Genomic DNA, 13,313 nt, shown 5'->3' with positions numbered 1-13,313 from the left:
GGTTCAATAAGGAAAAGAAGGGAATTAATAATGGCACATTTCCTCTGACCTTCCTGAGAAGAGCCCGTATTCAGCATGTGGGCCTGTATGCTTGGCCCCAAATGCCCCCATTCACAGTTCCTAAGTAGTGATGTTGAGAGAAGTTATTCTCTGACTTTTACCTAACGTAAAGCCTTTCTCCTCAGGTGGATGACGACTTTACCGCCCAAGATTACAGGCTCCAGTTCCGTAAATGTACTTCCAGTCATTTTGAGGACGTGTATGTAGGCTGTGAAACTGAGTTCATAGTATTGCACATAGACCCCAATGTTGATTATCAGTTCAGAGTCTGCGCCCGAGGAGATGGCCGACAGGAGTGGAGTCCTTGGAGTGTCCCCCAGATAGGTCATTCCACGCTGGTGCCTCATGGTATGCTGTTGCCTTCTCACTCCTGAAGCTTACCTGTGTATGAGTACCCGTGTCCTGTGCTAAAGGCGGCGCACTGACAACCCTTTTTCCTAAGGATAAACCCCGAATTGATGGAGAATAACATGGAATATGTCTTTTACTTCCTGCTCAAATTATTTCATGTGAATTTTGAGAAATTTTCATTCATTCTTATCTCCAGAGTCCCCGAATAGTGCCAGGCAGGATTATAAACATCCCTAAAACCAAAGATTTTAAATATTGCATTAGAAGACTGCAATATTTGACCCAAACCTTCAATGTATATCTTGAGAGAGGCTTTTTCTTAGAAGTCTTATGATCCAAAATTGACCTCTCCTATATAACTTTTTTAAAAGATTTAGAAAAAAAAAAAAGAGAGACTCGGTTAATTACTTCTTCATCAGGTTGGAATAAGCTCAAACGTGATTTTATTAGGTAAGAGATAACACTTATTGGGTCTTCCTTGCCAAAAATGTGTAGGAAGAGACTAAAATCTTTTTTGTGATTTGTAGGATTGACCATGACACCCTGTCACTGAATTTTTCCTTTCATTGAACTTGACCATGAACCCTAAGTAGCGTCTTCCACTTCCAAGTTTTATGTAATGTGTCTGTGTTGAAGATGTTCCCCAAAAGATTCTAATAATTTACAATATCTTTGCTTTTTAAAAAGAGTGGACAGCTGGCTTTGAGGGGTACAGTCTGAGCAGTCGAAGAAACATAGCGCTTCGGAATGATGCTGAATCGTCTGGTGTTCTCTACTCCAGCGCTCCCACTTACTTCTGTGGGCAGACATTAACATTCAGGCAAGTGGATATTAAAAGATCTGTCTGTCATGCCTTAGGCAGTAGTAAGTGAAGTGCACAGAGCATCCATGAGCTTCGGATCAAAACAGTCCTGAGTTTATTCCATCATTTCTAGGTAGTGTTACTTTGGAGCAATTTCCTTATTTCTCTTTGCTTCGCTTTTCTCGTATGTATTCACAGGGTTATTATGAGCATGAACTGAGGTAATGGGTATAAAGTCCTTGCTTCTGCCTGATACGTAGTGTGTATTCACTGTGTTTATGTCTTCTTTCTTCTTGGTAAATAGAATACCTCTCAAAAATCAATCTTAAGCATTCAGAGTTCCCCAATTTTTTTTTCTTTGTGAATCAATAAGAGCAAGTATCTGTGAGAGACAGCCTATCAGAGTAAACATACTATATATATAGTCTCTATAAAATAAAATTGAAAGCATGCCTCTCCTGCCACCAATTAATTTTCTATTTCTTCATCCATTTCTTCCTGTATTAGAAAAATTTCCTTTTTCTTGTTTTCATGTTGTCTGAGATGTATTCTCTGTGGTCCTATTTCTAAATAGCTTTTCCTAAAAACCAAAGCCCAGTTTTGATTTAGAAAAGTGAAGCTTGTCTGATGTTCACCATATACACCTCAGTGTAGCAAACTCTCCTCTAAGTTTTAAGTTGTGAGATCATAGGATTTTATTGTGAATGCTTGTTCCAAGTTCCTCTCGGTCTCAGTCCCTTGCTCTATAAGGCATGGAGTGTATCTGAAAGTTTTATCTAAGCTAGTGTTGCCATGTTCTCCACCAGCCAAGTCATTTGAAATGTCAGCATGATCAGAATGCACAAGTTTATGCTTTGTCTCATTTTTTAAAAAAATAAATTTATTTATTTTATTTTTGGCTGCGTTGGGTCTTCATTGCTGTGCGTGGGCTTTCTCTAGTTGCAGCGTGCAGGGGCTACTCTTCGTTGTGGTGCATGGGCTTCTCATTGCCGTGGCTTCTCTTGTTGAGGAGCGTGGGCTCTAGGTGCGCGCGGGCTTCAGTAGTTGCAGTACGTGGGCTCGGTAGTTGTGGCTCGTGGGCTCTAGAGTGCAGGCTCAGTAGTTGTGGCACACGGGCTTAGTTGCTCTGCTGCATGTGGGATCTTCCCGGGCCAGGGATTGAACCCGTGTTCTCTGCGTTGGCAGGCGGATTCTTAACCACTGTGCCACCAGGGAAATCCCATTTGTCTCTTTTTTTTTTAGACGTATCCAAAATGTGTTTATTGGGATGGTTTCCCATTCATCTTGATTCCAGGGGCTTTTAGTGCTGCTTCCATCTGAAGGAGCACCCTTCTGTAAGCCTTGCTTTTCCTCCTGTAGGCTGGCAGAGGACGGTAGAGCAGCCAACATACAAAACTACTGTTTGTGCATGGCTAAAGATGGTGGTGATTTTATAGCATCCTGGGCATTTCACATCCATGAAATAGGAATTGGAGCTCTGCACCAGGCGCTTCTTCTTGTGTTTCCTCTTCTCCTCCTCTGGAGAGGGATGAAGGAGATCCTTTGCGAGAGGCATGTTCTCGTGGGGAGGTTGTCACCGTCAGAAACCTTGTCTCATTATTGACACCGCCTCTCACCCCTTACGTTATGAAAAAAGAATAACTTAATAACCAGAAAAAACTAACAGAGAAATGAGGAGTCTGGTACGTAACATCTATTTAATTATTCCCCAGGTAATCAAGAGTTTTCTGTACTAACAAACCTCTTCTCTGCTGATGTCCCTTGTTTATAGAAATACTCCCATTAGTGAGTCTGCTGAGAACAGGGTACTTCTGTAAAATGATAGGACTTCCTGAGTTAACAGATTCAGGCCAGATACCTCAGATCATAATAAGAATAATAATCATAGTATTATTAATTGCAGTTAATATTTAAATTGCATTTGCTGTGCGCCAGGTACTGTTCTAAGCACTTTACTTATATTAACTCATTTGATTCTCCCAATAACCCAATGAAATAGGTGTAGTTACCCATTTTAGGGATGAAGATACTGAAGCACAGAGAAGTGAAGTCATTTACCCAGTGTCACATAACTAGTAAGTGGCAAAGCTAGGATTTAAACCCAGTCTGGCTCCAGTAACTTTAACCACTGGTCTGTATTGCTTCTCATTTGTCTTTTGTCATGGGAGAGTCAACGTGATTTGAGTTAGTGTGGAAATGTATAGTTTCTCTGCTAGTGTATCCTCAACTCTTTTCCTTTTCTCTCTTCTGTGATTTTTATCCCTGGGTGATGGTGATCTGATCCTCTTTTTACTTTTAACTTCTCCCTCTGTGAACACAGGGGAAGGGCCGATAGATGACCTACTTAGGTTTGTTTCTTAAGTCATTCAATAAATGTTTATAGATTACGAAATCGGGAAGTACACACATTGATTTATGGGGGCAGATTTTTTTTTTTTTTTTTTTTTTTTTTTTCTTTTTTGCGGTACGCGGGCCTCTCACTGCTGTAGCCTCTCCCGTTGCGGAGCACAGGCTCCGGACGCGCAGGCTCAGCGGCCATGGCTCACGGGCCCAGCCGCTCCGCGGCATGTGGGATCTTCCCGGACCGGGGCACGAACCCGCGTCCCCTGCATCGGCAGGCGGACTCGCAACCACTGCGCCACCAGGGAAGTCCTACACACATTGATTTAAACCCACGTACTGTCTGTGGACTGTGACCTGACACTTAGTTGGCCTCAATAAACCATTAGTTCCTCCTCCAAAGGGGCCCCCTTGGTAGGGTGATTAACTGAAACTTATTTAAGCTCAGTATTATTTTAGCCAGACAGTTGCATTTTTGTCATTTTTCCTTTGAATGTGTATTGAAAATGTTTTCTCTCCTTGTTTAAAGGAATTTCAGGCATTGGCAGTCAAGGCAGAGGATGTGAATGGTGTGTTTGTATGGGGCACCTTCATGCATGGGGTTGGGGGCAGATAGGCCTGCTTGAATCAAGGTGAACTTTATTCAGCTTTTTGAGGGCCTCGTAGTCAGAAGGGAGATTATACTCCTGCAGGCCCTGCCCTGTTGCTCAGCCCAGTCGATCCCTGCTGAAGTTTCTGGAATGCTTAGAACTGCTGACAGCAAAGGAACCTGTTACTGGCCGGCTTTTAACAGTCTCTAGAGCCCAGTCTCATGTGGTGCCCGGGTCTGCTAGCAACCCCCTCCTTCCAGGCCTCTCCCTGATTTCCTGTCTTGAACATTCCTGCTTTCCCTTGCTTCTAAGATTTCCCAATCTTACTTTTTTTTTTTTTTTGCGGTACGCGGGCCTCTCACTGCTGTGGCCTCTCCCGTTGCGGAGCACAGGCTCCGGACGCGCAGGCTCAGCAGCCATGGCTCACGGGCCCAGCCGCTCCACGGCAAGTGGGATCTTCCCGGACCCGGGCACGAACCCGTGTCCCCTGCATCGACAGGCGGACTCTTAACCACTGCGCCACCAGGGAAGCCCATAAATTGATTTTTTATATTAACTGTATCTCCGAGGTCACTGTACCCTACTAAGAATTATTTTGTATACCATTTTTCTTTTTTTATATACTTTTTATATTTGGATGATTTATGGCAGAGTTTCTTATAGGACTTGTTTATGTGAGAGAACCACTTGGGTAGTTTTTAAGGAAATAATGTCCTGACTACTTGTCTTGCAATTTAAAAATTAAAAGGTTTTAGGGACTTCCCTGGCGGGAAGTCCAGTGGTTAGGGCTTGAAGCTTTCGCTGCCGGGTCCCCAGGTTCAATCCCTTGTCGGGGAACTAAGATCCCACAAGCTGTGCGGTGTGGCCAAAGGGGGGAAAAATTCAAAGATTTTAAACTTCCATTCTATTTCTTAGCTGTGAAAATAATTCTGTGTTAAGGCAAATTAGCTCTTTACTTTTGTGGTTCATTTTATATTCAGAGAAACTTTTATAAGCTTTTAATGACAGGCTTGTCTTATTTATCAAATGCTGTTTTCATGTAAGATGCTTTTAGGAACAATTTGGTGATTTATTCAAACAAGGAGTTTTTTTTTCCTTCTTCCCAGGATTTTAGTTAATTTCAAGAAATTTTACTTGCGTTAATTATTTATTTAAAAAGTTTAATCACAGAAAAAAAACGTACACTTGCAATGAGCTATAGCCAAACTCAAGGTTGAGAGCACAGTCCTCCAAAAGATTGCCCTCACTTCAGATACCAGCTGCAAGTTCAGGGGTCCCCAGGGCCAACGCTCAGATTTTATAATTTGCTAGGATGACTCACAGAACTTAAGAAAGCACTTCACTGGACTTCCCTGGTCGTAGGGTGGTTAAGACTCCACTCTCCAATACAGGAGGCTCGGGTTTGATCCCTGGTCAGGGAAATAAGAGCCCGCCTGCTGCAACTAAAAGAGCCTGCCTGCTGCAACTAAAACCTGGCTCAGCTAAATAAATAAATATTAAAAAGAAAGAAAGAAAGCACTTCACTTATGATTAGAGTTTTATTATAGCAGAAGGATATAAATCAGAACCTGCCAAAGGGAGGAACTCATAGTGTGAGATCTAGGAGGATTCCAGAGACAAAGCATACATCTCAGGGATGCAAGGCCTTTTGGCATGACAGCACTCAAAGAGTATTATGAACCAGGAAAGCTCACTCAAGCTTTGGTGTCCAGAGTTTTTATTGGGATTTTATTGTGGAGGCATGGTTGATTAAATCATTCCCCACCTAACTCAATATCCACCTCCCCTGCCCTCCTAGGAGAATGGGCTGACATCATGTAGCTCAAAGCCTCAACCCTGTAATCATATGATTGGTCTTTCTGGGGTGACCTTTTCCCATCCTGAGTCATCTTGTTAGCATAAACTATCTAGGGGCCAACCTTGAGCACCTTATTAGCATAAACTATCAAGTGTGGTCTGAGGGACCCACCATGAATAACAAAGACACCCCTATCACTTGGGAAATTGCAGTGGTTTAAAGGTTACCTCCCAGGATCAAGCCACATTTTTCATTACACAATACTAAAACAAGTAACTGCTGTCCTCTATCTATAATTAATAATATTAGCAGGTTTTTATTTATTTATTTAATTTTTTTTTTTCTGCGTTACACGGGACTCTCACTGTTGTGGCCTCTCCCGTTGTGGAGCACAGGCTCCGGACACGCAGGCTCAGCGGCCATGGCTCACGGGCCTAGCCACTCCGCAGCATTTGGGATCTTCCCGGACTGGGGCACAAACCCGTGTCCCCTGCATTGGCAGGTGGACTCTCAACCACTGCGCCACCAGGGAAGCCCTAGCGCTTCTTATAAGGCAGGTTTAGTGGTAATGAACTCCCTCAGCTATTGTTTATGTAGGAATGTCTTTATTTTTTTCTCATTTTTAAAGGACAGTTTTGCTGAATATTATATTTTTGGTTGGTAGGTTTTTTTCTTTAAGCACTTTGAATATATCATCTCACTCCTTTCTGGCCTGTAAGATTTCTCCTTAGAAATACACTGTTAGTCTTATGTGAGTTCCATTGTACATGACAAGTCACTTTTCTCTTGCTGTTTTCGAAATTCTCAGTCTTTGACTTTTGACAATTTGATTGTAATGAGTTTCAGTGTGATTTCTTGGGTTCATCCACCTTGGAGTTCCTTAGGCTTCTTGAATATGAAAGTCCATTTCCTTCCCCAAATTTGGGGAATTTTTAGCCATTATTTCTTTAAACATTCTGCCCCTTTTCCTTTCTCTTCTCTCATAAGTCTCTTAGAATTTCTTCACTCTCATTCTTTTTTCCTTTTGTTCTTCTGATTGGGTTATTTCAAACGACCTGTCTTCAAGTTTGATGTTTCTTTCTTCTGCTTAAGTGTGATACTGAATTCCTCTCATGAACTTTTCAGTTATTATATTCTTCAGTTCCAAAATGTGTTTAGTTATTTTTAAAATTTTCTGTATCTGTAGGTTTTCTAATTTTGTTCATGCCTCATTTTCTTGAGCCTGTAGAGCATCTTTATGATGGATATTTTGAATTGTTTGTCAGATAATTCATATACCTCTATTTCATTAGGATAATTTTCTGAAGATCTTTTTCTTTTTCTTTTTTTTTGTCTGAGCCAGATTTCCCTGTTTCTTCATGTTTCATAATTTTGTGTTGGGATCTGCACATATGGAAAAACAGCCACCTTTCCAGATCTTTATGGCCTTGCTTCGTACAGGAGAAAACCCTCATACATAAGCCCAGCTAAAGATCTGGGGGGCCTCTGAAACCTTTTCTGGTGGGATGTGACTTCTCTGGGCTTGTGTGTGCAATTTCTCAATTAGAGAGGCTTGATGGTTTTTTAGGAGCTCATAATCGTTTGCTCCCTCTGGTGCCTGTTTGTGGCACTGCAAGTTCTCTTGTGCTACAGCAGCAGGGTGCCTTCGCTCTCTCTTGGAATCAGGGGCCAACAGGCATCCAGAGTATGCTGGCTCCCCATGAGGTGAGACAGATACCATTCCCTTGAGCAGCACTGTGAAAAGCTAGCACACCAGAAGCAAGTTTCCCTCTTCTCCTTCCCTCCCATGCCAAATTGCACTGCCTGCAGGATGCCACCCCTCACTTTTATTTGGTCTTTGCAGCATTCAGGCATCCATGCTATGCCAGTTCTGTCAGTGCTGCAAGTGAGGCATGTCAGAAACCCATCCTTCAGGCAACCATCCAAAGAGCTAGCATGCTGGAGGCACACTCCACTCCTGTGATTCCTTTCTGAAGGAAAAGTCAGGAGTTGGGCTGTTCTTGCCTGGCACCAAACTGTGGTAGCTTGGAAGAGGGGTTGACGTGGGGCAAGTGAAATTGCTGTTCTTGTCCATTTCAATGCATCTGTTTTCGGCTTTGTGCTCCTTTGGGACTTTTTTTGTTTTGTTTTGTTTTGTTTGCGGTACTTGGGCCTCTCACTGCTGTGGCCTCTCCCATTGCGGAGCACAGGCTCCGGACGCGCAGGCTCAGCGGCCATGGCTCACGGGCCCAGCCGCTCTGCGGCATGTGGGATCTTCCTGGACCGGGGCACGAACCCGTGTCCCCTGCATCGGCAGGCAGACTCTCAACCACTGCACCACCAGGGAAGCCCTCCTTTGGGACTTTTTAACTGAATTCTGGAAATCTCATAAAGGTATTTTGGTCTGTATATCGTTTTGAAAGTGGTGTTTCTGTGGTAGAATGAGTCCTAGGACATATAATTCTGCTGTATTTGCTGACATCATACTCCTCCTCCCTGTACTTCTTTATGCTGGTGGTCTAGAAGTGAAATGACTTAAGAAACCCACCCATATGTTTATTATGAACCTGTATGTTTGCCACTTTACAAAGAAAAACATTTTGAGGCCACGTTGAGTATAAATAATCTCATCTTCCCTTGATAAAGCTACATTCTGCTCCTTGCTAATTTTTCTTTTCCTGTCCTTGCAAAGTCTGGCTTTCTGGAATGCAGGGAAAGATGACCCTGGTAATAGGGATGTAGATTGACCTTTATATCTAAGTTTCCCATTTCTAGAGTACATGATGATGTATTATTTGAGACTAAAACACAAAAGGAAATGCTTAATCTATGTATGAAGTTCTGCAACCAAAATGTGTCCATAACTATATTATCCTCTTTTTAAAAAAATGATAATGTCTGTTTTTAAATTCTTGATAAATAGTAATCTAATCATTGCATAGACTCTCATATTGAAGGTTTAGGTGATGGCAGTAATGGTCACATTCATTATAATGGCAAATATGACGCATTTTGTACACGTCTAGAGCCAGAATATAGAATAGAAATGTGCTTTCATAGTTATAAATAGTTAACGTAGACTCTGCAGTCAGAATGCCTGAGTTCATGTCCTGGTTCCACCACTCAGCTAGGTGATCAGCATCAGTTTATTTAACCTTATTTTTTCTTTTGTGCCTCAGTTTCCTCGTGTATGAACTGGGTATGATACTAATAGCACCTACATCATGGGTTGTTATGTGAATTGAATGAGATGATTTATAGATAGATAAATAGACACAAAGTTTTTAGAACAGTGCCTGGAATTTAGGAAGTCCTGCCTGAATCATTGTTAGCTATTCTTAAGAGTAATTGTGATGAGATGGCTCTTTTTAAGCATTAGGTATCACGTTAAGAAAAAAAGATGAAATGACCTTTCTACCTCATTGACAGAGTTGAAACTGTGGGACAGCCAGACAGAAGAGACAGTATAGGAGTGTGTGCAGAAAAACAGAACGGATATGACTCCCTACAGCGGGATCAAGCAGTTTGCATTAGTACAAATGGTAAGAGGGAAATTACTGCCGTTCTCTTTGAAATCTGTGATTCACTGTAGTAAGATTTGAATCAGTTTCAATATCACACATTTATAGCAGAAGATGAAAAAGTTTAGGTCTTAATGGCATATCTATGTGGCTGCTACATACCAGGCATTATTCTATACCCTTTAAAAACAATACATTATTTAATCCTTTTAACAGCTTTTTGAAGTGAGGAGGTATTATATATCCATTTTGTAGTTGATAAAAGCAGCCGCAGAAAGGTGAAGTAGCTGGCTTAAACTCCCATAACTTGGAGGTGATTGAGCTGGGATGTTTACCAGGCGGTTTACCCCTGGATTCAGTATGCCTGGGTGATCTGAATTCAACATAGCTTAGACAACATAAATTTGGCATAGATTAGGGAAATGGGGAGAGAGTTTACATCTGTAGTGTTCTTTGGTCCCTTACTTTGCAGTAATCACACTTTTAAAAAATCACTACCGGGGCTTCCCTGGTGGCGCAGTGATTGAGAATCCGCCTGCCGATGCAGGAGACACGGGTTCGTGCCCTGGTCCGGGAAGATCCCACATGCCGCGGAGCAACTAAGCCCGTGAGCCATGGCCGCTGAGCCTGTGCGTCCGGAGCCTGTGATCCGCAACGGGAGAGGCCACAACAGTGAGAGGCCCGCATACGGCAAAAAAAAAAAAAAAATCACTACCAAGATGTATTAATATTTTACTGTGTGGGTCAGACAGTAGGTAGCACAAGATTCTTGTTTAGTCCATGTGAAACAATCTCGTTGTTCCACAGGATGTAATTTTATAAAGGAGTCAAGTTTCTTTTGATGCCATCCATATGGGAAACTCATGGTCTGTATTTCAAGAGTGGAACCCTGGACCAGAACTGTAAAATGTTATTAAAGCTGTAACTTCTTCTTCTGCCTTGGGGATGGGGGTTAATTAACATATTTAACTGCATTATCTTTGACCAGTTGGCATTCCACAATGTTTTCTTTATCTGAATTAGGAAATTAGCTGTATTACCAATAATCTAGAATCTTGTTTCCGTTCTTAGTTATTGCTCACATATGAATGACTCTTTACCTTAACATTTTAGGTGCAGTTTTTGTAAATGGAAAAGAAATGACTAATCAGTTGCCCGCAGTTACTTCTGGGTCCACTGTCACATTTGACATTGAAGCTGTGACTCTGGGATCCAGCAATAATAACGAAGGCGGAAACATCAAGCTTCGAGTAACTATTAGCTCAAATAACAGAGAAGTGGTGTTTGATTGGTTGCTCGATCAGTCTTGTGGTTCTCTTTACTTTGGATGCTCGTTTTTCTATCCTGGGTGGAAAGTGCTGGTATTCTAGATTTTCAGATGATTGGCTTTGGGTTTGCAGGGGTTTCACATAGCTTTCCTCAGCCCAGTTCAGTTGTCATTGGTTTAAAAATGGTTAGATTCATCTCTCAGTTAAGTCATTGGAAACAAATTATTTACTGGATTTATTTTCCAATATCTTAGCAATCAGAGGCGTGAATATTGTGGACAAAACAGTAATGCAGTCCATTTTATTTTTAGCGTAGTGTTAATTGGAATATCACATCACAATAAAAATCAAATTGGCTTTTAAAAGTATGAGGTGATATAGACAGCCCTATGTACCTTTCCACTGTACTTCTTTTTAAAGTTGGCTGTAAGAACACAAAAATGTAACGTAACTTTTTTTTTAAATTAAATCTTTATCTTTTAAAGATCCAAGGCCGTGCAAGACTTTAGAATGAAAAGGCAAGAATAGACCAGGTAGAATGTGCCACCATGTACGCTGTAATATACACTCTCTTGTGTGTCCTCCACGGGAGTGTTGAATATGCTCTTCATATTCAGGGATTTGTAAGCAGTATTGAATTTTATCTCATGTTCAGTAATCTTTAAGTCCCCGAAGCATGATAATTTTTGCATTTTTAAAAATTACTGAGCAAATGTCTACAACAGGCAAGGTGTTTTCTTTCGTTCTTTCCTTGCAGTTCAGTTCACGATAGGCTTAGAGGGTTTTTACAGGGTAAAACTACTTATGGAAGTAGTATGCACAGCAGTGTTAGCCATGTCCCATGCTTGAAATATGCACAGGTGCATATCCAGCCTCAGTGACGTGCGTATCCAGCCTCAGTGACGTGCATGGTGTTCTTCCTAGGGTCTGAGCTGCAGTCCAGTTTCATGTCAGTTTCATAAATGGTCTTTTAGTGGACCAAACAAATGTAGGGTAAATACTTGACCTATTTTTTGGAAAACTTAAATTTGTTTAAAATATTTATTTGAAGGATTTAGGATGTAAAAATGATTATCTTGCTATATAACAGCTTAAGATCTTTTTTCTTTAATGTGAATTTTTTTTTCATTTTTTAACAGAAAAGTGGAAAGGCAAGTTTGATATTTTTGTGAGATAATTTATTTGGGGATTCCAGTTCCCTATCAGACAATCATGACCTTTTCCCCTTGTCTTTTTATATTACAAGTAAGCTGTTTTTCACTTGCTTAGTGACTGTTAAGAAGATGTGCTAGAATGTAGATGCCTCGTCCAACTGTCTGAAACAAAATAAAAAACTAAAAGGTATATGTGTGTATTTTTTTCTTTCATGAGATTTAATTCAGATTTAATTTTTTAAGTAGAGGGAGAAAAGTCATCTTCACTTGTAAGTGGGAGCATCTATATATATATATAAAATGAATAAGTTATATATTCATATATAACATATATATTGGCAAGACTGTACTCCCTCCAAAGGGTCTAGGGGAGAATCCTTGTCTCTGGAAGCTTCTGGTGGCCGCATGCATTCCTTGACTTGTTGCTGCATAACTCCAGTCTCTGTCTGTCTTCCCATGGCCTTTGGGCTTTGTTTTTAGCTGGGCCACACATCTTGTGGGATCTTAGTTCCTCTACCAGGGATTGAACCTTTGGCTGTGGCAGTCCTACCTAACCCCTGGACCACCGGGGAATTCCCTCCTTTGGTCTCTTAAAAGAACATTTCTCTTGGATTTAGGCCCCAGTCAGATAATCCAGGATGATCTCATCTCAAGGTTCTCAGTTTATATCTTCAAAGACCCTTTTTCCAAAGGAAATCACTATCGCAGCTGCTGGTGTGGACATGTCTTTTTGTGGGCCACCACCATTCAACCCTGACGATGGTGTTTGGCTGGAGTGGAGTGGTGGTTGGCTATAAGTTTCTGTCTTGCTAGGTTGCCCCTTTCCTGGTCCTGTGGCTACAGAGAGCAGGCTTTTGTTGGGGCTTTTTTGTCTGTGTCTGTTGGTATTTCCATGTTGCTGCCTTCTTCAGCCCCAAGTCTGAGATACATAAGACAAGAGAACCCTAGGAACGCACAGTACTGAGTTCCTTGAGTTTTGAGGTCCCTCAGCCATCTGTCAGAGACTCTTCTTATGTTTGTTTTATATTTTTTTCCAGGGTTTTCAGTTGTACTTAGGAGGAGGAGTAGGGAAATTATGCTATTCCATCTTCTCAGAAGCATAAATTCTGAAGCTATATAATAGATTTTAATATCAAAACAAAAATAGAAGTAGAGATGAAAGGTAAATACATCTCTTATGAGCGGTTTTCCTGCAGAGGGAGCAGCGTAAGCATCTAGCTCCTGTGTTAAATATGAAGGATTTAGTTCAAGAAGTGAGATTTATTCAATTATTGAGAACAAACTATCGGGACAGCTGTGATTGTCGGTCACACACTCATTTAGGTGTCTCCTAAACTGGTTCAGAACTTTCCATACATATGTAAATCAACCAGTGCCAAAATGGATATCTTTCTCAGCTCAAATCCCCTTCTGCATTGTTTCCTGTGTCTCATGTCTTCCTCCTTCTTGA

General features: G+C 41.3%; 2 protein-coding genes across 2 annotated transcripts in view; one reads left to right on the top strand and one right to left on the bottom strand.

The window, feature by feature from the left end:
- The window catches only part of CRLF3 (cytokine receptor like factor 3), a 31,496-nt gene extending 19,468 nt beyond the window's left edge, over positions 1-12,028 (top strand). Inside the window, exons 5-8 of the mRNA XM_059047878.2 lie at positions 186-408; positions 1,099-1,231; positions 9,350-9,462; positions 10,555-12,028. Of these exons, the coding sequence (XP_058903861.1) occupies positions 186-408; positions 1,099-1,231; positions 9,350-9,462; positions 10,555-10,811 (726 nt within the window). The 3' untranslated portion in view covers positions 10,812-12,028. The remainder of the gene's footprint in view (positions 1-185; positions 409-1,098; positions 1,232-9,349; positions 9,463-10,554) is intronic.
- LOC131746506 (small ribosomal subunit protein eS27-like) lies at positions 2,459-2,787 on the bottom strand. Its single transcript, XM_059047910.2, has one exon. It carries the CDS (start codon positions 2,766-2,768, stop codon positions 2,514-2,516), a length of 255 nt encoding a protein of 84 aa, XP_058903893.1. The 5' UTR covers positions 2,769-2,787; the 3' UTR covers positions 2,459-2,513.
- Positions 12,029-13,313: the final 1,285 nt, after the last annotated feature.

The sequence above is a fragment of the Kogia breviceps genome, chromosome 19 (genome assembly GCF_026419965.1).
Source record: "Kogia breviceps isolate mKogBre1 chromosome 19, mKogBre1 haplotype 1, whole genome shotgun sequence".
NCBI classification, from domain to species: Eukaryota; Metazoa; Chordata; class Mammalia; order Artiodactyla; family Physeteridae; genus Kogia; species Kogia breviceps.
The sequence above is the reverse complement of the archived record's forward strand: the minus strand, read 5'-3'. Positions and strand labels throughout refer to the sequence as shown.

Bases quoted from the DNA above. Each gene is read 5' to 3' on its own strand.
- LOC131746506 (XM_059047910.2), bottom strand. From the start codon at position 2,768: ATGCCTCTCGCAAAGGATCTCCTTCATCCCTCTCCAGAGGAGGAGAAG.